Below are 25,446 nucleotides of genomic sequence, written 5' to 3'. Positions count from 1 at the left end.
GGCTCTTATGTGAAACGGTCCAACTTCATATCAATCTTGCGCGAAATGGTTCTATCTCTAACTTGACTAATCCGTCAAGATTCTTGGAGTAATTAAACTCTTGTATGAGTTCGTAAAAATTTCCTACATTATAGATGTGAATTTGATTAAAAAATTTGGTGAAGCAAAGATATTTCAGGCCGCTTTTCAGTGGTTACCACATATATTTTCCCAGTGTGAGTTTAGCTCAATAAGAGTAGAAGGGGACACCGGGACGGTGACGGACCATGAAAGAGCCCAAGAGGAATGAGATAGAGAGAGACGGCCTGTTCGCTTCAGCTTATTCAGCCGGCTTATCAGCCACCAAACAGTATTTTCCTCTCACAGCAAATCAGCCGTTTCAGCTTTTCAGCCGGCATATAAGCTGAAGCGAACAGGCCCAGAATGTTTGGTGCACATATTCTTGTGTTGACCTAAGCATGGAGGCCCTTTCTTTTCTTTCCCTTGAGATAGACTTGGATCAGATGTGGTAGCTCTATTTGTTTTCTCTTTTTGAGGGGATAAGAAACGGAGGCATCAAACAGGAAGCTGGCCAGATAGTGGTGCTGGTGCCAACTCACACCCTCACTCCTCATCCAAAAAGAAAAAAAAAACATGCATGACAAATAATGCTAGGAAAAAAAGCCCACCGAATTCTCGCTTTGTTTTTCTCGCCCTGCCACAGCACTTTGTACAATTGCCGGTTTGATTAGCCTGGCATGATTAGGCTCTGCTTAAATCTGTCTGGGGTCAAATTAAGTTGTATATTACCTTCATTGCAGCACCTCGGTGATTTTTCGGACAATGGTGATGGTACTGGCACCCTTGTTGGGTTAGGCCAATCTCAGCGGAAGTTTCATGAGTATTAATTTTCATATCATATTGCTGACTTGGCAAAGTATTTATGAGGAGAGAGAATAAGGAGTTTCTTCACATGCGAGAGGAGTTTCATCCTCATGACACTCAACAGGCATAGTTACCTAGTTCACAGTCTTGATAACTGTGCAATAAAACTGTGCACTGAGACTGAACAATGATTCGCATGTGAAATGATTTGCAGTTGGTAATTATTTTGGTTGCAGTGACGTGTTGTGACCACATCCTGACGCTGCTAGGCCAAAACCAAGAGAGCATTTGTTCGTGCAATCTGCCGTGCTCCCGCGAGAGGATTAAGGTGCCAATTAAGCAAGTTCAGCGTAGATGGTGATTAGTCAGTCAAAGCGCGGTTGCTTGACACCGAGGCATCAGCGACCTTGTAGTGTTCGCGCTCGGGTCAAACGGGCTGTTGGAATTATCACCAAAAAAAAAAAACTCCGGGCTGTTGGCATCCACAACCTGTTCACCTTTGCCAACCCCACAACTAAACATTTCTTTCTTTCTTGACCAAATTAGTAGAGCCCCTCTCAACATGACAACAATTCCAGAAAAAAGCAGTATTCTTTTCGAGAGAAAAAAGGAACCATATTTGACCATGGCTGCTGGCAGCGATAGAGAAAAATGATATTATTTTTAAAAGAAAGAAAGAAAGAAAGAATAATGTATTAGATTAGGCACCTCTTGATTTGCTGCTTCGGGTGGGTTTGTGTAATTGTGTTGGATTGCCTTGGCTTGGCTGTCCATTGCATTTCGCCGTTGCCTCCACCTCCACACGTCATGCGTGTATAGCCAAGCCAGATCCTACACAAATCACCGTGTAAAGCAGCGGCTCGTGAGAAGTGAGTCACTTGGAGCGTAGTAAGGATGATGTCAAAAGTCACCAGTCACCACAAAAGCACAGGCAATGCCGATACATAGCACTTGGACACACCGAAATTATGCAGGCCTCGGAATTGAAACAAGGACCCTGAGTGGTGATAATCAAACGGCTGCCGAAGCCAGTAGCCACCGACCAAACGGAACACGAAATTCGCCAGCACGAATCGAGTACGAGTCGATCGCAAAGCGGAGGCCCGCAGCAGCTAGAAAAAAAAACTTAAATTTGCATGTCTTATTTAATGGAGAAAGTCTGCAACCAGTCCAGCACGTACTCCTCACTCCTGCTGACAAAAGGACACCGATCGGGCGCCGCTCAATCCCCTCCTCGTCCTACCGTGCTCCTGCTCCCCTCGTCAGTCGTCCCGCCGCCCCTTGCCTCGCTACTCGCTCAATCTACCACAACATACTGCTGGTTCAGGATACAAACTAAAAACGACCAAGATCTTAACTACTTTAGTGAGGACTAGGCCTTCGAGTTTCATGCGCACGTAGCAAAGCTTCACACAATCACACGCCATGCTTTCTTCGCACATGCAGTTGCAAAATGGATCATTTCCCATCAGCAATCCCCAGGAATGTACATCAGTACATGGGCTACAAAGAACGGACTAAGTACAAGGCAGCCCTGTAGGGAAAAAAAAATCACACGCACACAAAAGAAAGGGAGTTCTGTTGCATAGCAACTGTGCCATTAACAGGAATATTGTGCACCTTTACAGGATCAAATCCTCCACACCTATGACCTACCCAATAACCCCAAAACTGCAGAATTGCACCAACTACCCGCCACCTTGTATTTGCAGCAACCTTGCATGTTGCATGGCTTTGGTCCTCGGAAGGACAACCAGGATTACGCCAATTAACCAATCACTGCGCCCATCTTCGGTTGAGGCCGCAGGCCACAGGGCGTAGCGTTGGCCCTCGGTCCACAGAAGGGCACACAAGACTGCAGAGAGCAATGCCTTAATAAATTTGCGCGGACGCCAGCATGCATGATTGTGCTTGTGCCTTGACAAGTTTGAACAGAAAATGCTGCTTGCACCTGTAAGTTTAAGAGAGGCACCAGAAGCCACAAAATTGGCTCAATTCTGAAAAGAATGGAATTCAAATATAATGGAGATTAATACAAGATAAATGTTCTACACAAACAAGGCAGTAAAAAAGTTAATCATTTCTTGATGCCATGCTAGAACAAACCTGCACACAAAATGACTAAGGAGGGCCACTGGTCAGGCTCCAGATAGTAGGATTTTTGAACTGTGAACATATTGCCTCAGACAGGAACTTTATAAGTTCCTCTCTTTTAACATCCTTCTCCCTTTTAAAATCAAGATGCCGAACCTGTGACATAGATGCCAAAAAGGGAGATTTTTTTTGCGAATCCAAAAAGGGAGAATTGATAAGAGCTTCCTCTGCACTTAGAACATGCACATTACTGAAGGTTTATACTCTAGAGTAATAACCAAACAACAGGTTTCTTTCATTTTAATTTCTGAATAACCATCTTTTTATGTATCTAGAAGAGTTCACCATTTCATAAGATAGTTTTTGCCTCCCATCATCACATTAGAATAACATCAAGAAACACGAACTTGTATTAAGATTTTCCGATGCCTCAGAGTTACTGTGAACATGCGATACAATTGGCAATTTGATCACCAATCCTAGTCAAGTAAATTAATTCAGTGCTCTTGAAATTTGTCATATAAGCTCAACATATGAGAGAAGTTTTTGCTAGCTAGAAACTACAATTGATAGGCAGATTTGAAATGCCTTTAAAAGTTCATAGTCAGTCCAGCAGAAACACACAATACAAATGCAAATAAAATGGATAGCAGTCGGATAAAAGCAAGGTGCGGTCCCTAGCATGTTTTTTTTTTGTGAGAAAAGGAAAATACTTGTAACAGAAAAAACAAAATACAGTAGCCGACTTTAATGTATTTACCTTCACAAGATCTGTTTGTGAGACACCTGATTCAGTGATAAATACCAGGCATTTGATGTCATGATCACTGGCATATTCATACTGTTCTTGAAGACTTGGGTCTTCCTGAGGAACAAACTGAGCCTGAAAATAGTGAATCTATCAGCAGTGATCATAATTGCTTCACTCTCCTCACCGATCCTTGCCTGTGACACTTTTGGAACCCACCTTTATGTTAGCTGTCCAAAGCTCTGCAACAAGTTCCATGCGCTCATTTAACAGACCACCACCTCCCCTTGAACAGACAAGCACACTGATGCTAGGTTCAATCCTGAAGGCCACAGAAATTGTTTAAAGGATCGCTGACATCAGATGGAAATGTGTCATTCAAAAGTATCTATGATCACCTGGACAATAATCTTGGCAACCCCAGATCAGATGAAGGATTATTAGGAAGGAATTTCTCGAGCGCAATGCTCACACCAACAGCACCTGGGGGCTTTGATTTCTGTAACAATTAGAAAACTGAAATCAGTGGACACTATTTCTCTATTCTTTTTTAAATGAAAGGTAGTTGTGGGAATAACAACAATAATTTAACTCCCATAGACAAATATGGGACAATATGCAGCATCTGAAAGATGTTTCTGTACAGTTAAAAAGCTAAGATCTTGTGCCATCCGCATGTAGTTATTCGTTTAAATAGATGCTATCAAGGTATCCCCTTTAGCATGCAGAGGGCATCTAGTACAACTTACATATGCCTTATCCCAAGCTTGTTCCATCAACCAATCATATCGTCCACCAACCGCCAACAACTTTTCATGGAAACTTGGTCCATGATTACCTTCTTTTGAATATACCTGTGTTCAGACAGGGTTAATTGCATGTGCCATATCAAGAAGAAAATATGTAAAATTTCAAAGGAGCAAAGCATGAACACTAATAAAATGCTTTGCACATATTGACACATGACTTATTATTTCATATGAATCAACTAGCATTCTAAGTGCAATATCTTGTTTTCTGTTCTTTTCAACTGTTTTTCTTCTCAATTATCTCAGACAAGTAATAAATATGACATTAGAATGCTCTGGTTAACTTTCATAACGAGGAACAAAATAGGGTTCTCTCCCAAGATAAAAGTGTGTTCTATAGAAATGTTTGGCAACAATTTAGAGTGAAAAAAAATCCAGAGTTGTTAGGTTATAATACTTCACCTGGAAAAACAAATCTGTATAGTAACATTCTGAGGGAGGCATGAGTACATCAATAGTAATCGGTTCATCTACCAACCATACTCTCAAACATTTCAGAAGTGCAGATAGATCATCAAGAGCTTTGCAAGCAGATTTATCTACAACAAGAAACTCACAGTAACAACAATTAAATATTCCGGTTTCTAGATTTAAGCATCTAATACAACAAAGATTAAGTGAAGTATCACTACCATAGAAGAGGGTCCCTCTTAATCTAGCAAGTACTTGATCTGCAGAGCCACAAAACCGCTGATCTGCTTTATGTAGCTTCTCAACAACTTCTTCAGAAAGACGAAGATCCTGAAGCATTCGATAAACTAGCTGATGTCATCAAAACTATTAGCAAAATGCTACATTTGCATTAAATGATGTTCATACCCATAATAATCTAGCAACAACAACAACAACAACAACAACAACATAGCCTTTCAGTCCCAAGCAAGTTGGGGTAGGCTAGAGTTGAAACCCAACAAGAGCCACAAATCAGGGTTCGGGCAAAATAAACTAGTTGGTTCGACTAGCTTCCTTGCCCTTCGCACCCGTCGAGAGAGATGTGAAGACCCTTGCTCATTTTTCACTACACCCGGGCGTCGATGTAGCGTGCCACTAAGGAAATGACGACCCGATCCTTGCTCACTTGACACCATTCTCAAAACGCGACACGACACGTCACCAAGGGGGAGACGACCCGGCCCTTGCCCATTTAACACCATACACGGGTTCTGATATGGCGCGTCGCTAAGAGGGTTACGCCCCAACGGATTTCTCTTGGGTTTCATCTCCATTACAATGGCTAGGTTTAACGTTGGCTCACCAAGCCTATCACAACCCTCCTCCTTTGCCAGGGCTTAGGACCTGCTATACTGAGACAACATAGGTAGAGTTCATAATAATCTATATAATAATCTAGCACAACCACTTAAATAGAAACTAAAATATTCCCAAGAAAAAGCATTTATAACCACAGTAGCATAGTTCTACAAGTCCATATCGAATCTTTTGGTTGGCCTTTTGATATGGTTGGTTGGGTGTGGAGAAGCATGATCATTTATCTAACGAGACACGATGTCACACGGAAGATAACTTATTCCACGAATCCAAGTGTGTGAGTTGCAATTTCCACATTGTAGTGCTATCAAAGATGCTCCTATAAACAAAAAAAGTTATAAAGCTACTCCTTGATAGTGCACTATAATGGATCGGTGGATCACTACCTAAATGCTTCTTGTACCTGTAATAGTTGCCCCCTAATCAAACTCCACTGTGACTTGCGGTCAGCGTTATTTGGCCAATATTGAACAAGAGTTGAAGATAGAAACTGAAAACAGAAAGAAAGTATCAGCTAATATGGTCGCAAAACAGTTTCAAAAAAAATATAGTCGCAAAAGTTTCCAAAACAAGTAACGCAGAATATCATACCTCAGCAACATTTTGTCTTCGTTCCTGAGAAACCCCTGCCCAGGAGCAAATTGCTTCAGCAAGTTTGCCATGATTCAGACGTATGACTAGTGCCTTGGAATCATAAAAACGGGTCCCAAGGTCCAATGCCACCTATCATCACATGGAAACAGTTATGACAACACAAAACACCATTTTTAATTTTAAAATGCACCTTCCAAGATATTTTTACCTCCTGCTGATGATTTTCTTACAAAATGAAAGATATGATAGCAAGAATACAGGAGATAATACCTTAATGATTTCAGCCTCTGGTATTGGTGAAGCACCGCCAATAATGTCAAAATCACCCTAACAGGATATCAGCATTATCTTTGAGAAGGATTTCTTCAATTATTTCGTGAGCAAAAGAGTAAAAAATGAATGGTGCAAACTAAAAAATTTGTTTGTGTTTAAATGGTAATCCCATCCATTTAAAGCATTTACCTGAAGAAAACGATAAGGAGTTGAATGGCCAACAGCCCTTCTATGAACCCATGATATTTCATAGCGCTTAAATGATGATGTCTGCAGATGAATTTATGAGTAAATAAGGAGAGAAAAAAAGAAAGCAAAGATGAGTCATATGCTTCCAGAAAATCCCAACACAGTGACCCAACAGATGGCTAGTTGACCTGGCCTTGATCAAATGGATTTTTTTTTTTTTGCTGGATCCACGCTAGATGCCCAGGACCACGTTACTATAATTAAGTATTAAACCCCTTAGAAGTTGAACTAGAAAATGTGATCACGCAACATGCACATTCAAATTTATGGGGCCTTACGGTCGAAAAGCAAAAAACTACGCCACCTTCTGGAACAAGTGTTTCAGGCCACGGGCACAGAAGGCAGTCAGTGCACTCTACAAGTAGGATAGTACTATATTCGCCACCAACTGATATACACATGAGCTGAGCTCTTCTGTTCTCTTTTATTTCTACTATGGAGCGATGCTTCAAAACTTTTGACCACTAATATACAACCAATTTCCAAAATTTTTCACTTGATTTTTTCCTAATACACCTTTTGTATCTACATTTTTAATAAATTTGGTTAATATCCCTAAGAAAATGCACAAATGATTAAAAAACAATGATAACATATACCACAGGCTACATCTACGTCCAAAATGACAAGTAAAAGAAAAATGAGATTATTTTGTACCCAATCTAACAACTAAATTATTTTGTATAAAAAAGGCAACGAATCAGATTAATCTAAAAACTCAGAATAAGCATAATATTAAAAAAACCAAAAATAAAAGCAAACACATTCACACAAGTGAAAACACAAAAGGGACAGCAACTTGTCACAGACCTCATTACGAGCAATTGACATAACAAATGGTGTTCGCAGTTCATAGCAAAGTTCTAGCATCTCTCCTCCTTGAGTTAAAATTTTCACCGTCTTTCCCCTAGAAAATTGTAGGCAACAGCATCAAACTCAGTGCAGATCGGTTAGTAAAAAAATAGGCATCATTTGTCTGTTTCTCTCTTATAAGAACAAACATCCATCAGTTATTACCCAAAACAAAACATGAGACATTTAAGTGGTGTGGAAATAACATACCTATGTTCAGTAAAATTCCCTTCCAAAGTATGCAAGGGAGATATTTGGAACCTTTTAGCACAATGTCGCTTGAAAACCTCCTTGGCAACCTCAATGATGGTATCCAAAAGTTCACTGTTATCAGTGGACTTTTTGCTGCTTTCATGTTGGCATTGCATTTTGGCAATCATCCTCTCCTCATTAAATATTGTAGATATAACTCGGTCATAAACATATGTGTCCTCTGGTGTCTGTATCATTCTAAGTACATCTGTACCAATTGCCAAAAAGTAGTGAGCACAAATCAGTCAAAAAGATCAAATTGGCTCTTCAATTATAGGGCCAGGGTTCAGAGATGTACATGACAGAGAAGGCTTTTATGGCTCCAGCAGTTCAAATATGAATTTAAAGGTACTTGCAGTGGCTATTTACAAAAAGAAAATGTTTTAAAGATTAGGTGAAATTTCCAGATGAAATGGAGTCAAATATACCGATTCATTCAATAAATACAGTGGACACACGCTCTGCATATGAGCAGCCAAATCAATTCACAAACAACAAAGGACAGTACATTATGTTAAATGTATATGTACTTCTTTGTATTTTCAACATTGTATAAGGGGTTTTGTGAGATTAGAGCCCTCATATATTGAATATAAGTGTTATTCATAACACATCACAGTTCGCAGGTGCCCAATATAGCACAGACAGTGCAGCGACCTGAGGAATTAGGTGGTTTAAGTATCTATAATATCCAAACTCTTGGTTGGGCTCCTAAAATGAGATGGCTATGGCTGCAGAAAAAGGATCCTAACAGGCCTTGGTATGTTTCCCAATCAAGCTGCATGAATACGTGCATGCTTTCTTCTCCATGGCAGTTGAAATAAACATTGGTGATAATGCACACACTTTGTTTTGGAAGAATAGGTGGTTGGGGGTCAACGAATTATTGATATTGCACCAAACCTGTTTGCCATGGTGCCTAAAAGAAAGGTTGATCGGTGCACAGTATGTGAATCCCTAAACCCCTAACAAATCAAAGTTGGATCGTGACATTCAGGGTGCTACTTCTGTTCCTGTGCTTGCTGAGTACCGGGCATTATGGGATATACTAGCTGGAGTCGAGTTGCAGTGAGGAGTACAGGACAGTACTAAAGTAAATCAGTTTATATAAACTTCTTCAGGGGTCTGTCCCATTCCCGTCCTGGGAGCGCATTTGGAAACCGTGGTCCTGCAGATCGACTTGCTTGAAGGAACCTACCACACCCTACCCCATGTCCTCACTGTGATGAAGAAGAGGAAACAATTGACCACTTGCTGACCAACTGTGTGTTTGCAGGACAATTTTGGTTCAGCCTCTCAGGTGCTATTGGCTCCAAAAGCTACCACCGTCAGCCAAGGATGGAAGCTTTCATGACTGGTGGAGCACTGCGAGTGAAAGGGTCAATGGCCTAGAACAAAATGGGCTTAATTATCTTGTTATCCTTGGTGCTTGGACTCTATGGAAACACCGGAACCACTGTGTTTTTTATGAAGTGGCACCTAGTATGGCAGGGGCCTTGCTGCTTGCCGAAGAAGAAGCGCAGCTGTGGGCGATGGCAGGGGCTCGAGGGCTCTTCCTCTTGACAGCCCTGGATCCTAATGAGTAGTTGATAGTTTCGAGGCCATCTTTTGTTCTCGAAGCACACTTCGCAGATTGATCTGCTTAGATTTCAGGCGTTGGGGCTTAAAGGGTCTAATCACGGGCACAATGATACGCATCTCTTGCGTGTTCAAGGGAAAAAAAATATAGCACAGACAAATGGACCCCTTATACTTAGGCAGCAGGCCATGTGAAAAAAGAAGAAGCTTAAAATTCATCAATCCAAATTCTTTTAGCAGGCATTAACTTCGATCAATGGTCAGGTCATGATCTGTTCTTCAGGTGGTAATGATGTAACAATAATGCAAAAAAGTTAAGGGCTTACCATTTAGCCACTCGTCTTCCATCCGAGGAGGCAGCTCACTTTGTAAAACCTCAACAGCAGATGGACGGTCAGATGGGCTTGAAGACAGTAAGCGTCTTAACAGATTTAACTGGCCAGGAAATTGTGCTGCCCATGATTTTGGAAGATCTCCCTTCTGCTTAAGATCAGAAAGAACAAGATGCCTTTCCATCGCTGTGGCAAATGGATGCCAAAGCTCAAAGAATATAACTCCCAAACTGTACATGTCAACCTGACAAGATTGACATAAATAAGAGCCATATTAAAAGGAAATAATGTTATATTACCAAATGTTTAAAACCATGGGTATGAGCTCTGAATTCATTTCGAGAATAAGCGAATACACTGTCTACAAAGTGAAACATCAACAAAAGGAAAAGCAAATACTAAAACATATCCCATAGGGTAGACCAACCACATTTTATAAATAGATTTTTTGTTCACTTCTCGAGCTAAAAGACCCAAGTAAATTGTTCTGACCTTTTCATTTATCTGTGGCCATTTCTGCTCTACCTCAGGTGCGGTATAAAAATATGTACCAACTTGACCTGTTCCATCCATTGAAACACCCATTGCCTCAGTAGGAAGATATTGGTCATGATCTAGCTGCTCCAGCTTCAGAAATTTGGCTGACAACAATGATAAAAATATTTTCAGCTGAGATTTTTTTTCGATCACTTTTTGAGAAGTGCAAGTAGTCATGATTGCAAAGTAAAGCACTGCCAGTTTAAGCATCAATGCATCATAGCTAGATCAGTGCATTCATTTGACAATTCAATTGCCAATATACTAGAGAGCAACAAGTGAAGTTAAAAACTTCACATGCATTGAGAGTTGTATAGTTGTATTTGCCAATACCACGTGAAACAAGGATATAGTGACGACAACAGAGAAGGCTAGCTCACTCATACCATAGAAGCTTACCAATTGCATATTAAAACGTTTTTCTCGAACACGCAGGAGAGCTGCGTATCATTATATTAAGAAGAAAAAAGGAATAAGAACCCTTACAACCCACACACACACACCCCACTATGGAATCATACCAACGAGCGCCTTTTCCACAGAATAACAACCGACCTCGACCTAAACATTCACTCCTCAACTGGCACTAGAGCAAGGAGGTGATTGACTCCTCAAGCTCCAGCCATACCCCACAAATGTAACTCCTCGCTGGCCGACAAACAAGGCTATGGTAACACTTGGAGAGGCCCCATCAAAAACACATCGGATGCGATGGTTCCACAGCGTCCAGGCTCCCAAAATAACTAGAGAGTTAAGGCCTTTTCTAATGGGAGCAGGCACATTGTTAGAACTTATTTCCCACCAGTCCTCAAAGCTTCTCGCATCCGGATGAGGGGTGAGAGTCTGCAGTCCAATCCTCCTCAGAATATTAAACCAAAACTCTCGAGCGAAGACACATTCTATCAGCAGGTGATTAATGGTTTCCTCCGCTTGATCACAGTGTGGGCAGCTTGCAGGGTGTGGCAGATTCCTCTTTGCTAACCGATCAGCTGTCCAACACCTGTCCCTAACCACCAACCACATGAAGAACCGGCATTTACCGGGCGCCCAAGTCTTCCAGATCCTCTTTCCAAGCTATCAGGTTACATAAAACAATAAAAAAGGAATACTGCATGATGCAGGATACAAAATAATTCACAGCATGGCAACCAAAGGAAGAAATAAAATATCAGCAACAATTGCATCTTATGACACTATATGATTTTATGTTTAGTAGTACATAGTGCTAAAAATTAGAATAAAAACAAAACCAGCTTGAAAAGATATGCTGGTTCTGGATATCATCATGTGCTGTACATAGTACATACCTAGACCAAAATCCCCAATCTTAATATCATTGCGAACGTCAAAAAATATGTTGCTGGGTGTCAGGTCACGGTGTATGATTCCTTGACTATGGACATGAGCTAGACCTTCCACAATTTGTCGGAATAGGTGCCATGCATGGTCAACATTGAAAGATGAACTGTATGTCTCAAAATCCTGTCGCAAGGTCCTTTTCAGGAAAAAAAAAGTTCAAAAGAAGTTAGATGTAGAAAGACTATAATCAATATCTTACTGTAGAATGGCACTCAATGACTGAAAATGCAGAAAGAAAGATCACACTTTCTAAAGTTCCAAAAATTCAAACTACCAGGCCCATGAGAACCCTTCAAAATTATAACTCTGCAAATATTAACTAGTTTAACTTACAGCCTCCATTTTTTTTAGAATACATATTTCTAATCCAGCTAAAACCAAGAAAACGATTGAAGGATATGACTATAATATCCCATATTACTGGTTCAGGAATAAAAGAATTCTTAATATTATTAAGAGGAGTGAGATCTTTTCAATGGTACAAGTGTAGTGTATCCTTGATAAATTATAACAAATTTTAATATACGGCTCAAGCACCAGGAGTTTCGCAATAAAGATAACGTGAAAATAAAAACTGGTGAAGAGAATGCTGCACAACTTTCCTTAGTGCATAGCTGCACAATGAAACACACCTAGGACAATACTCCATTTGGATGTACAAGTATGTGGATTCCTGCTTATTTCCACCTCCTGCATCTGATAGGCTGATGTCGTCATAACTAAAGATAGAGCTCTCAGCAGTGCGGGATCCACCAGCATTCAAGATATCATGATGACCATATTCAGTTTCAACCCATGCCTGCCACCTCAATGACAGGTGAGTCAGAATTGGTCGATACAAAATGTCGAGTAAAATGATTATTTTTGGAAGCAAAAAGGCATATCTATGGAGATGATCACCTGGTAATAACGGACAACATGTTGATGTTGCAATCGTGAAAGTGTTGCTACCTCTCTGAGTACCTTGCAAAAATATTAATGAGAAACATCAAAAAGGCATAACAGATGTGCTGGAGCAAACTCCTTAAAAAGAAAGGGGAAAAAGGAGGAACACATCCACATAAGTTTATGATGAGTAAATACTATATCTGTAACCCTCATTGATTAACAGTTCCTACATCCTATAGGAAGGCAGAATGCCTGTAAGAACATAAAACTAACAATTAGTCAGCTAACGCCTTCCTGGCCCATTACAAAAATTGCAGAAGTGACATGAACTTACATAGCAATAGTGCATCTACACATACAGAAATTTGCGGTATAGAAATAAGCTACTAAGGCTTTATAATTTATATACTATTATCAAACAAGTTTTAGAACATGTTAGAAGTCACATGTAAAAGCCGCTTCAACAGGTCACGTAAAGACACAATGGCATAGAGGGGACTTGACTAGCCCCAGCCAAATACATAGAAATACATGTAAAATATGCATAATAATATAAAAACAGAGGTTGACTGATATAACTTAGAAGTGATCTTTTACATTGCTCGTGCCAACAAGATGACCTCCAAACATGAGCATAGAAAGGACGCAAAAACTGCATAAAGCAAAAACCCATTCGGCTAATAGAACTTGATTGAATATATATACAAACCTTAAAATCTTCTCGTTCACTTGAGGACTTCTATCCTTCAGGCGTATCTTTTTTACAGCATATTGCCGACCATCTAGCTTGTTTTTGCATAATGCAACTCGACCAAAGCCCCCCTGACCTGTACAGATGGTACCTTGAGAGTCGCTAATCGATGAAAATACATACAGATGGTTAAATTGCAGCTCATACAATTCAATACTAAAGGCAAGATCTTTAATATTACTCAGGTAGGAGCCACACCCCCGGCATCTGGGGCTCTTGGGCTCCAGGGGTGTAAGCCCGAAAACCTGTATAACATTTAATTTAGGAACAAAGGTTTCATAATACTTCCTTTAGTTTTTTTTTTTTGAAAGCACTAATTTGAAGAAACACCAACAGACAAAATTCTTCTAGAACTTTGCAACTGATACATCCTGAAATTACAGATAAAACATTACCAATGGGAATAAGACACTCACCAAGGGAACGGAGCTCCTCAAAATCATTCAAATAACGGGAATTTGGCCTAGATGATGTATTATCAGCTCTCCAAAACAGAGAGCACTCTGAAGAGATCTGTTTGTGAATGTCATCAGAATGTCAAATAGCAACTATAGATTATCAACCTAGATTGTACTGGTACAAGTAAATCATGAATTAGTAGAAGATAAACAGGTGTAGCTTACCATTTGTTTCCCGAAAACATGACTGAAAGTTTCCCCAAAAACAGCAGGAGGGTCAGAAACTAAATCCTTAGCCCACTCAGAAAGAACCTAGTTACCAAGAGAGAGATCATTCAGTTGGAAGTGGTGACAAAAAGAAATAAAGCGCAAAAATAAAGACAACAACTATACACACCCCTATGTTGCATAGCTCTGATGATATAGCTGGCAAAGCAGCTGAAAGAGAATCCTTAGACGCACAGGCTATCCGAAGAAGGTGTACCTAATTAAGATACCAAACAAGGTTCAATTAAGGAGAAAATGTCACTCAAAGAGGGTGTTTTGAGAACAAACAATTACCAGAATTAAATCCCTTTTCTTATTCCTTGAAGCATCATCTAACATGTCTGAAACATAAGATGAATTATTTGAGGAGCTAAAGTCTGAATCATCTTCTTCATTCCAAGCTTCATCTGCAAGGTCAGAGTCCTACGAGTATTGATTAACATGCAGTCAGATTAGGATGAATCATAACCATTTCTACTTAAATCAAGTAGACAGGATACTAAAAGTAAGAAGGTAAATATTCTAAAACATAAAGCAGGAGCGATAGTACAAATTACAGGGTGTGATCTCGAAGGATAAATAGGTCACCAATATATTAACATGGCAATACACCAAGTTGCGAAGCAGATTTATTATACAGTCAGAATAATGCATATGCTGAGACTTGAGACCACTCCACATGTTCCACAATAAACGCATGTCAGTGCAATGAGTCAAGTGTCTTAACACAAACACATAGACAAGTAAAACTGAAAGTAGAACATAACTATTTAAAAAAGCTCCATCGCAAGTAAAAGCAATACTAAAGAATTCAAACCCAAGAGGAGGATAATTAACAACTCTTGGCAAAAGGGGCATTCGAGAATTGTCATACTAGTCAGGATATAAATGGTTTCCTTCAATCCAAAAATAGTATTACTCATAATAGGATAATCCTTGGGCGACCCTAGGCTAAATTTTCCTCTCGTTTCTTTGTAAATTTATTGAAAGAGTAAAATACACCCGGGGTCCATAAACTTTTCATGGATTCTCACCGAGGTTCATAAACTATCAAAGTGAGAATCTGGATACTTAAACTCTTCACATGGTTCACTCTAAGCCCAATTGTGGACCTGAATTCTCCCACATGCTCACTTTGAGAGTTCATGGACCTATATATGAGAATCCAGGAAAAGTTTAAGGACTTTGGGTGCACCTTACTCTTATAGAAATGTGATGCCATAGTTGATCTACGAAACACATTAAAACAAAATGAACCTGCAGGAGTTCTATGTTATTACCTCAGGCTCACGTAGGCTGCTAGAACTCCTTTCTGGAGTATCTGCTGTATTTCCACCATTGCTAGTAGAAAAAATTTTGCTATCATTTTCAGCCTCCACCACAACATGTAAATTTGGGGATGCCTCCTGTATGACACCATGCTTTGTTGCACGTTTCTGTTCAGCTTTATCACCAGATGAGCTCTTAGCATTATTGATCTTATCAGCTGAGACATGGGATTTTTCAATGATTGTTTTCCTCTTGCTTCTAACACTTGATTTAACTTGAGAGCCAGTAGTATTCCTGTCACTATCCGTTGTCAGATCTAGACCTTGTCGACTCCAACTAGTATAATCGTATAACTGACTATACAGATCAAAGGAGGTATATATGTAAGAGATTCCAGGATAAGGATCACTGTCAAGGTTAACTTTCACATCTACATCAGTAGTTGAGCTTGAACCCAAGCAAGAAGCCTACAACATTAGATAGTAGGAAACCTCAGGCATGATCCAAGAGCAACAGATGAAATAATGTCATGAAAATCATAGATCAATGAAAAAGTTTCAGTACAAAGGGTGCATAATGAATAATTCAAAATAGCTAAAACAACAATGCATCCCTAGTTTCACTGTGCATACAACAAAAACAAAGGAAAACAAAGCATGTTATAAATTCTATCAGAGGTCATCAGAAAACTGACTTACATTGCTCGTTGAAACATGAGCTGGAGCAATCTCTGACAGAAACTCTTGCGCAACCTCAAACAAATTGAAAATCATAACACGCCCTTCTCGGGAATAAATGTTTGCCTAACAACATATGGAAATACATGAGTCGTGCTAAGGAAAAACCAAATGATCAATTTAGTAAGATATTATGAACTCATAATTTTGAAGTAAAAAATCAAACAAAAAAACTTAATATTTCTGACTCTCTTGACAGATATACTAGAAAATTCTACTTGAGCCTTCATAGTTCTTGTTGCTTGAAAAATTTGGAAGAACTGCAATGGGTGTGTTTTCAATGGAGAGTCTCCTTGTGTCAGTACTGTTCTTACAGTGGTAACAAAGGAGGCTTTATGGTGCACAGCCAGCGTGTCTCAGCTTAGGCCTTTGTGTTAACCTGGCTGGGTTTCTGTTGGTCATTTTTTAATTAGTATGCGGCGCATTGTATGTAACTTTGTAATGGTTTGGACTGCTTCTGTACCATAATTTTCTTTTTCAATGACATGATACACAGCTCTCCTGCGTATTCAAGAAAAATTATACTTGTGCCTTTATTAAATGTAAAGTGATAATCGGACAATTATTTCACACACAATCACAGCGAGCATATACAACTTTGGCACTTGCCCATATACAGGAGTAGAAGCTGCTTTGCTACAATTTGACATCTAACACTTCACAAAAGGATGCATACACATAGTCTGAACTGTCCTTATAATTTTGCAGCATGACAATTTCAATACAATAGTCACAAATAAGTGACATTTTTGGGTAATTTTAAGTCAACCATTTCAAACTTTGGTTATAAATTACTTTTTATGTGTTGAGTTTTCATATTTGAAAATTATATGAGTAGATTTGTCTTGAAATGTAGTTTCACAAAACTATAACTTCGCTAGGTTTTATAAATGTTCTTATCAAAAGGTACTAGTTAAAGTTGTGTTTTGGAGACCGTGTTGATGTCCAGAACATCACTTATTACTGAAGGGCGTGCATTTGTAGAAAACCAAAAGGCAAAACAACTTGAGAACTGAGCTATGGCTCAGTTGTTCTAGTCTCCATTGAGAAGGCCACCTACCCATACTGAACCCAGAATGCTCGCAAAATCTGTTCACCTCAATGAGAACTCTTTTCAGCAAGTTTCCTGGATATTCAGGGTTCGGTAACCCCCCTTCTTTAAGACAAACAACGGGGGTGTCATTTCCCGTGGTTGAATTTTTTGAAAAGAAAAACATCGAATCCCACTAATTTGAATGAGGCTTCTTGTATTACTAATGCTAATAGCTCTGGTCTCTTAGTAAAAACATATCATAAGTAATAGGCAGGTGAAGTCAAATACCTGATCAACAAGAAGTGAAAGTAGCTGATTTGCATCTTCTTTAGACAAGTTTTTTTCAGGTATGATCCGCAACTTCGGACACTTGTGAGGGTAACCAGGAAAGCATCTATATTTTAATCAAGAGGTAAATGTCTACCACTGCAAATAGCAAACAAGTATAGGTAATACTATTATAGCTTTGAGGAAGACACTTTACGTTACATCAAGAATAGCTGAAACATTTAGATCTTCAAAGCCCATGCCATCAGAATAAGGCCTGTTTAAATTATTCATTTGTAACAAAGCGTCAGTTGTTAAATATGCGTATTAGAAAATCCATATGTATGGGCATGAGAAAATACCTGATACATATGTTAAATCGGGTCTGTGGTGATTCTGATTTTACTTTGAAGTCCTCCCCAAAAATTGAAGTCCTAATTGATGTAGTGCCAAAAGGTGAAGTTAAGATCATACAAACAGATAAAGGTTTCATGAAGGGGCACAGGTGATTTTAGAACAAAACTCTGATTGCTTTTATTTACATTTGGCAAAGTGAACCAGTCATTGCTTGTTTTACTAGCAAACCATTTATTCAGTCCCACTTTAAACTACAAATATAAATCCAAGATAGCATGTTTTTCTGCTATTAATGGACATGCAGACAACAGACAAGAATCCGATTTAAACAAGAACGCCCAATTATACCGAAAAGACCATAGTTCAAATCACGCAATCACAAGGAAATAATAAAAGTATTAGACCAGGAGTAATCGTCAAAACTATTCAGTAGCACACGAGCTTGAGCACCGAGCCTACAGATTGAACTCCTCACCAACTGAACAAACGAAATGATATTTACATTCTACTCAGTCTCGACAGCAACAGTTTTGGAATAGGCAAAACGGCAAAACTATGCACAAGCTCAGCTCAGGGTCAATGAAACGAAGAGCACTAACACTGAAATATGAGACAATGTGAGAAGGCCACAGACAGTGATCGATACACGGCACTGAAATAATCAGCAACGAATGCAAATCACGTATGATTAACAGTAGGCAATCCAACTACTTTCCCCCAAAAAAAGGAACGACAAGCAGTACGGTGAACAAACACCACTCCACAATATAGTACCGCTACCAGCAGTTGGAAACATCAAAGCAGCTAACAACGCCATCGCGGATTAATCCCACACGTGCACCGCCGCAATCGCACGCTTGAAATGCGGAACGCCACGCAGCAACAGGATTCGCACAAAGCCGAGACTCGGCGAGAGAATCGGTGAACGCCCAAGCGGGAGGCGTGACTTACAGGGCGGTGAGCTCCTCGTCGAGGGCGGTCTGGTCGCCCTCGAGCTGCCCGGCGTGGTCCTTGGCCGCCTTGCGCCCGGCCGCGCCCCGCTTCTTCTTCTTCCTCGAGCTGTGCCCCATCGATCAAGCCAGCCGGAGAGCGAGCGCGAGCGGCGCGGGCGGGCGTCACCCTCGCCCGCCGGAGCAAACGGGCTGCGGTGCGGCGGAAGGCGATGGGCGTGGACCGCGGAGATCTGCGCTGGCGGGCGTGGCGTCGGGCGGGCGGAGGCGCGCGGTTTTGCCGTGCGGGTTTGGGATGGATGGGGGCGCGTCGACTCGACTGCCGAGTGGGCCCGGCCGGCTGCTGAGGGTGGCGGCGAGATGGGGTTTTTCTCGCGACTCCGGATGGGCACGTGACGTCGGATGATCGCGAACCAGCGGGTGTGCAGCCACTGCTACAGACGGTGTACAGTGCTGGTCGCTGCTGGTAGTACTATTGTTCGGGGGGAAAAAAAAAACTGCTGGTACTGGTAGTACTACTAGCCTACTGCTAGTGCTAGGCACTTCCGTGCGCTCGACGAAGTGAGGGTTCAAGCCCTTCTGTAAAATACTTGAATCTGTGATTACTGGGAATAAGTTTATTTTTAACCCATTGGCTCTTCTGTAAATTTCTATGGGAGCTTAAAGTTATTCTGCAGAATGTCTTGTGCTGCATTTTCTCTATTGGATACAACACAAACCTATTTTGGTTGCATAATGTCAATAGATTTTGGCTAAAGTTTCTCTGGATCCACTCTAGAATTTGTTTTGACACATGAACTTCTTATTAACCGTACGAATTATTTCGGGTAACCTCATTTCCACACTATTTTCTTTAGCATGAATCTCTTAATGTCAGATGATTTGAGTCGCCGAACAAGCTCAAAACTTGCGGAACATAATTTTACAAGGTACACTGAATCAGCAAGACAGATACCAACCAACTCACAACAGTGCACACATCCTCAGGAAGATGCGCAATTTGTGAAAGTTTCTAATATTATGATCTGACTGAATCGCCATCATCATATATCCGGTATACAAAAGGGGAATACAGTTGCTTTCTGCACTTAATATAACGACACTGCAGATCTACTAACAGTAAAGTTTCCAATACTTGAGCAAGCTCACCTACACATTTTTTTCAAATTCTTTCAACCTGCTACCAAAGAATAAATGGAACTATGCTTCGCCGTATGTACATTACTGCGGATAGAAATAAAAAAATTGTGTCTTAAAAGGTCAGGATTCATTTCCTCCTCTTCCCACTTTCTGGATATGCTCACTTGAAAAAGAACTTCCATATCTCCCTGTCAGACAACTCAGTTAAGAAGTGGCCACCAAGGACACCTTCCTCTTCCATCAGAGCTCGAAGCTGCCTTGCACCGCCATTGGAACTGACCAAGTTCTTCTTTGAAGCCACATACAAGACTCCATATGGGGGACGAAGGCACTGCAATAATAAAACCACAAAGATAGATTTCAGAACCAAAATCGACATCTCAGCATATTAGAGGGGGAAAGACACTGCTTCAGTAAAAATACTTTATATCAGCATCTACAGTCCTGATCAAAGAAAGAACCTAAGAAGCTTCAAATTTCGTGCTCCATCGCAATTTCAACTGGATGCATGGGGAAATATATAACAAATGCAGGACCTGACATGGCTAATAAGGAACTGACCTTTGAAATAAGGGCATAGAGCTTCTTCAGGGAGTTCACAGCATAGGGGACATCAGAAATCAAAATTACATCATAGCCACCATCTGCTTGATCAGTCTCACTAGCTCTCTCCCATGCGCGGCTACCAGAAAGCTTTCTAGATCGTCGGGGGCAGTAGTCATGACCAACTATACTACTCCCGTCATGACTACTGCAGCCATCCATAAAATCATCCTCAGAAAAGCTAAGGTTTGTTGGTGCAGCGGGTGGCTGCACAACTGAGAGAATTGTAGGGAGTTCATCCCACTCGCCAGCATAGAAATGCACATTGGGAGCCAACAGCTGCCTAGATGGTGTAACGGGGCTCTCAGATGGTCTGTTCTGCCTATCCCGCGCCTGCTCAAGATTTGCAAGAACGTTGGGTATTGTTCTGCATCGGATGGTTTCTGCATTTATGTCTTGAAAGTGCACTGTGGATGCACCCTGCAAGTAGAATTTAAGTAAGTCAGACGTTAGTCATGGCACAACTGAAAAAGACAATGTAAAATCTATTTGAAATAAGCATCCCATATTATTAGACTGTTATCATAAGCAATGGAAAGATAACACACCTTCAAGCAGGCAAAAATGCCAGACAGACCAGATCCACATCCGAGCTGCATCAATTGTCAAAACAAAAGGATAATCAAGAAGTGGCCACAGAATCTTTTTGAAATGTATGCATGCTGAAATACAATTACTACTAACTTAGCAGCTACTTTTGGTAGAAAGAATGAAGCTTGGAATAAGCAAAGGGCCTAATGATACCATTATGAATAAATCCAGATTATGAAGCTCTACCATACTTTCTGCTTCAATGGAAGCAAAAAGGAGGACTAGAAACCACAAGAGTCTGTATAGACTACTAGAGTACAGAGCACCAACTTGATGAAATAACTACATAAAGAAGCTAGATTTCTTGCAGGAGTTACCTCTAGAACCCGCTTCCCCCTGAAGCTCAACTGTCCATCACGGATCTCATTTTTAAGAATGTTGACAAGAGTGATGGAACTCTCCCAATATTTCAGAGTTCCTGCGAAAAGAGAAATGCAGTTAGTTTCTATACTTAGAATACACTAACAGAGGGGGGAAACCTTGCAAGCTTATTTAATAGATGGTTACCATCGTATTTTGCTGATGCTACTTCTGAAGGTGAAAAGGCTATCATATCCGCTACACTGACCTTCCCCTGAAAAAACAGAAACATATAGAAAAGTTGGAAGATTAGGACCAATACTCCAATAGCACGAGTCTTTGAAGAATTACCAAACAATTTGTATTTCCAACAAGAAACCTAATCAAAGAGTGAATTTATATTCACTGCTAACCTTGAAAATATCAAGACCTTGCACATCGACCTTCTCACCAGCATATTTGTAAGGATGGGCGCTCTGGAAAAGTTCAAAGAATACTGCTTTTGAGAATCAATGGAACTTCTGCAGAAAGCAAAAAGCATCTCCTTTCAAATATACATGAATCAAATCAGACTAATTAAGTGTACCTTTGAGGGGATTATTTCAACAGCTGGAGAAGGTAGCTGCAGATCCTTCTCGGATACAATTGGCACGCAACTAGTGGCCTTGCTGGGAAGCAAGCCAGGGAAACACTGAACCAGTAGAGACGGTGCCTTCATTATGCTACCTTGTAATATCTGCTGCTAACAAAGCTGGAAGGGAAGAAAATAATATTAAGCTAACATTGAATCAGAAAATGAACACAAACTACAATAAAATGAAATCACAGTCCATCAACATGAAAACAGATAGCACTTCTGAGGAAGCTGGCCACTCCCTGACCCTCAAGTCTCCTTTACATTTACTAAATGTGAAGAAAATGTTATCTACATTGTTTGCTACACTAGGTTTCCAAAAGTTAAGTAGAATAGTTTCATTAAGAATAAAAGGTGCACATGACAAAATTACAAGGATTGATCAAGCACCAAAAGTGACTGAGCACTGATGAACAGTTTATCATATTAATTCTACCCATTGTCTGTATGTAATAAGCGCTAACGGATTCCATAATCTCATCATGAAAACCAGAGTAACGCATGACACAAAATAAAATTATACTCCTTACTCAAAACTGACAGATGGCCGCACCGTTATAAATATAATGACAGACAAAAGGGAAGCGCTATGTTCTGTGCTAACTCATAGTCAGATCAGCTACTCTCAAGGACCACCAAAATCACTGGTACTCCGACTGGGGACACAAACAGAATGGAACTTCCCTATTGAGCAACCGAATGGGGCACCTTTCATGAGTACCTTAAGGGGGTGTTTGGTTCCTCCGCCTAAAGTTTAGCTCCTGTCACGTCGAATGTTTAAATACTAATTAGAAGTATTAAATATAGACTATTTATAAAACCCACTACACAGATGGAGGCTAAACGGCAAGACGAATCTATTAAGCCTAATTAGTCCATGATTTGACATTGTGCTGCTACAGTAACCATTTGCTAATTATGGATTAATTAGGCTTAATAGATTCGTCTCGCCGTTTAGCCTCCATCTGTGCAATTAGTTTTATAATTAACTCATATTTAGTCCTCCTAATTAGTCTCCGAATATTCGATGTGACACGGACATAACTGGGAAGCTAACGTTGTCATTGAATATCCATCTGGTAACTACCGCAACCTCCAAATTTGCAAAAGTACCCAACAGCAAAAGTAATCTACCATCTTTCCCACAAATAAAACCTACTCGTCATCCATACTGGAGGAAATCAGATAATATCACTACTTTCCACGCAAATCTGTCACCTTCTAGAGACTCCAATGAGGACAATGCCAGAAAGAAAAGGCGCGTGATAGCCCATTACAAATGGACGGCACGCACAAAATCAGTAAAACATCTACTACAAGCAACCTCTTTTGACCATTTCTTGTCCGAAACTGAAACTTTCACCGCAGATGAACTAAATCTAACCGAAATTGAGGTTACCTATGTGCTACCACAATTCCGGATGCTAAACCTTGAATCCTGCAACTCGAACTATGCTCGCAGCTTCTCCACATCAAAGTCAAATGTACAGGCTACCACACTCTGAAGCCACCTGAACAAACGAACAAGAACATCGGAGACCAACCAAAAAAGGGGGCAAAAAGGCTTCCCACAGTCCAAATCCACATGCTAAAACCTTAAATCCTTAGTAAGCCGCTAACTTCTCAAAGAATGCAATCGATACCCTTCAGATCGCACCGTAAGTAAACAAGAAAAGAACACACAGGAGTACGAATCAAACCAAATGTCCGGAGCAGCGAAGGGAAAAGTCCACAAAAACACTCCTTTTCCCCCTACAAAACCTTGAACCGCACCCCCCACGAGTACCAGATTCTACCGCACACCGCGCAGTCCCGTCCATAATCCCCACGAAATCCCCCCAAAAAGGAAAATCGAAGCTCTAGGAAGAAGCGGGAGACGGCGCCGAGACGAGCGGAGAGATTACCTCCTCGATCGTAGCCCGAGAGGGCAGAATCCAGCGAAGACGCGTCTCCTCTCCCCCGCGCGCCCTTCCGCCTCCAAGAACCGCGGCGAGTGAGTGAATCAACCCCACACCGGCTCCGAATTCCCCAGCGAAGATCCCGTCTCCTCTCCTCTCCCCAAAGGGACGACGGCGCACCTCCGTTCCGATTCCCCGGTCAGAAAGTCAAACCGCCACGTCTAGACTGGAGCGAGCGAGGCGGGGCGCGGGGGCGTGTAGGTGTGCGCGTATATATACGCCGCGCACGAGGGGGAACCGGAGAAGGTGGGGGAGAAGTTTCGCCGCTGCTGCTGCCATGCCATGGCTGCTCATTTACCGACGACAAGTGTCGGGGTGGTTTTTTTTTCTTTTTTCTTTTCCCGCTCTGTTGGCACCTGCGCAATTACCGGACTGCCCCCGGGGAGGTGGTGGAGGCGAGGAATATACCGCGGCAACCGCGGCCGCGCCGCGGGGGGAGGTGTGAATCCCGAGGGTCGCTTTCGGATCATCAGATGCGCGCGAGCGGTTGCTTTTTTCCGTCGCCCTCTGGCTTCTAGTTCTAGCTGCTACTCCGACTCGGTTGTCTGGTCTGAAATGTGGCGGGCCGGCGGCTCGGGTCAACTGTTCGGTGACACCCGGCAGCCAGCCTGCGTGTCAGCGTAGCTAGCAGAAAAATAATGGCAAACTAGAGGAGCAAGAATACGAAAGGAACGTCGCGGAGGTTTCATAACCATTAAATTCTATTCCTCATCAGTTTACGAGGAGCTCGTCAGTTTACGAGGAGAGAATGACGAGTTTCATCGTACGTGAGAGAAGTTTCATCACATAACAGCATAGTTACCTAATTCTTAATCTCAATAACAGTACAACAAAACTGTGCACTGAGACTGGTAGTTCCAACCCTCCACATCATCTAGTGTCCAAAGAATTTATTAGATCTGATGTGGCATGAAATTAAAAAAGAGAGAGGAGGGAAAAACGAAATCAAGTCATCGCTTTGCACCGAGACGCACGAAACGACCAATTTTCGCGTTGGGGGCGGACCTTCGTTTCTTCCGCACGCACTTTCCATTCATCCCGATCTGCTGCGCCTCAAATCGACCACCCGTGCTCCAGTCGGCGGTGGCCTTCCTGCCGTCGGTGCTGCCGCATAGCCTGGTGGTGCTTCCCCTCCATGCGCCCTCCTCCAGCCGTTGGTGCGTGAGTTCTTGGGGTCAATGCATGGTGGACGGCGCCCCTGGTTGATTCGTCTCCTAGAGAGCGTCATTTTCGTGAGACACCAAAACAAGTTCATGCACTTCTAGGATGGAAGTCCTTGCTTAGTTGCTTACCAATCTCCACCCTACCAGGGCTGAGCGCAGGGGAGTGCGGCATGGCACAAGCCTCCAAATTTTAGGGGGCCACCGAACTGGCCGTCCTCCATCTTGATCCATGCACAGGCCTGTTCCTCCATCATTCAGTGGTTCAACTCATCCGTCAGCACTTAGTAGCAGGCTTTTGATCCTTCACGCTTCAACGGTTCAGCCTTGTAC

The 25,446-nt window shown here is 41.4% G+C and overlaps 2 protein-coding genes across 10 annotated transcripts; both read right to left on the bottom strand.

The window, feature by feature from the left end:
• Positions 1 to 2,310: 2,310 nt before the first annotated feature.
• On the bottom strand, positions 2,311 to 19,071 carry LOC117865743 (eIF-2-alpha kinase GCN2). Of its 7 annotated transcripts, XR_011898786.1 has the most exons (31): positions 18,729 to 19,068; positions 17,783 to 17,854; positions 17,638 to 17,697; positions 17,442 to 17,547; positions 16,082 to 16,186; positions 15,395 to 15,850; positions 14,409 to 14,537; positions 14,245 to 14,331; positions 14,073 to 14,159; positions 13,866 to 13,962; positions 13,408 to 13,525; positions 12,711 to 12,765; positions 12,443 to 12,609; positions 11,759 to 11,946; positions 10,407 to 10,555; positions 9,909 to 10,158; positions 7,963 to 8,212; positions 7,711 to 7,807; positions 6,841 to 6,921; positions 6,649 to 6,705; positions 6,376 to 6,507; positions 6,188 to 6,274; positions 5,148 to 5,256; positions 4,918 to 5,054; positions 4,456 to 4,560; positions 4,105 to 4,205; positions 3,926 to 4,028; positions 3,719 to 3,841; positions 2,971 to 3,114; positions 2,816 to 2,861; positions 2,311 to 2,719 (listed from the first exon to the last, which is right to left on the bottom strand). XR_011898786.1 is itself a non-coding variant. In XM_034749982.2 (30 exons), the coding sequence occupies exons 1-29, from the start codon at positions 18,845 to 18,847 to the stop codon at positions 2,986 to 2,988; spliced, it is 3,756 nt and encodes a 1,251-aa protein (XP_034605873.1). In that variant the 5' UTR covers positions 18,848 to 19,068; the 3' UTR covers positions 2,311 to 2,861; positions 2,971 to 2,985. The 7 variants fall into 7 exon arrangements, 5 of the variants coding, with proteins under 5 accessions (XP_034605873.1, XP_072151224.1, XP_072151225.1 ...); XM_034749982.2 differs by having other exon boundaries at positions 2,311 to 2,861; XM_072295123.1 differs by lacking the exon at positions 2,816 to 2,861 and having other exon boundaries at positions 2,311 to 2,815.
• Positions 19,072 to 19,679: 608 nt separating this feature from the next.
• On the bottom strand, positions 19,680 to 24,255 carry LOC117865744 (uncharacterized). Of its 3 annotated transcripts, none has more exons than XM_072295127.1 (9): positions 23,900 to 24,255; positions 22,717 to 22,779; positions 21,948 to 22,112; positions 21,775 to 21,837; positions 21,569 to 21,635; positions 21,379 to 21,479; positions 21,019 to 21,063; positions 20,429 to 20,890; positions 19,680 to 20,198 (listed from the first exon to the last, which is right to left on the bottom strand). In XM_072295127.1, exons 3-9 carry the CDS (start codon positions 22,077 to 22,079, stop codon positions 20,028 to 20,030), a joined length of 1,041 nt encoding a protein of 346 aa, XP_072151228.1. In that variant the 5' UTR covers positions 22,080 to 22,112; positions 22,717 to 22,779; positions 23,900 to 24,255; the 3' UTR covers positions 19,680 to 20,027. The 3 variants fall into 3 exon arrangements, with proteins under 3 accessions (XP_072151228.1, XP_034605879.1, XP_034605878.1); XM_034749988.2 differs by having other exon boundaries at positions 22,717 to 22,756; XM_034749987.2 differs by lacking the exon at positions 22,717 to 22,779 and having other exon boundaries at positions 23,900 to 24,253.
• Between the last annotated feature and the right edge of the window lie 1,191 nt (positions 24,256 to 25,446).

This window comes from Setaria viridis, chromosome 7, assembly GCF_005286985.2.
Source record: "Setaria viridis chromosome 7, Setaria_viridis_v4.0, whole genome shotgun sequence".
Taxonomy (NCBI): Eukaryota; Viridiplantae; Streptophyta; class Magnoliopsida; order Poales; family Poaceae; genus Setaria; species Setaria viridis.
Note: the sequence above shows the minus strand (reverse complement) of the source record. Positions and strands in the feature narration are given on the sequence as shown.

Coding starts and splice junctions, on each gene's coding strand:
- LOC117865743 (XM_034749982.2), bottom strand. CDS start 18,847: ATGGGGCACAGCTCGAGGAAGAAGAAGAAGCGGGGCGCGGCCGGGCGC. Junction 10,556..11,758: donor GATTGGGGATTTTGGTCTAG/GTATGTACTATG, acceptor CATTGTTGTCAG/CCAAATTTCTGAAGCTGGAG. Junction 5,257..6,187: donor TTAGGGGGCAACTATTACAG/GTACAAGAAGCA, acceptor CGAATGCTTCAG/GATCTTCGTCTTTCTGAAGA.
- LOC117865744 (XM_072295127.1), bottom strand. CDS start 22,079: ATGAAGGCACCGTCTCTACTGGTTCAGTGTTTCCCTGGCTTGCTTCCC. Junction 21,838..21,947: donor TTGAAATAATCCCCTCAAAG/GTACACTTAATT, acceptor GAACTTTTCCAG/AGCGCCCATCCTTACAAATA. Junction 20,891..21,018: donor GCATTTTTGCCTGCTTGAAG/GTGTGTTATCTT, acceptor TTCTACTTGCAG/GGTGCATCCACAGTGCACTT.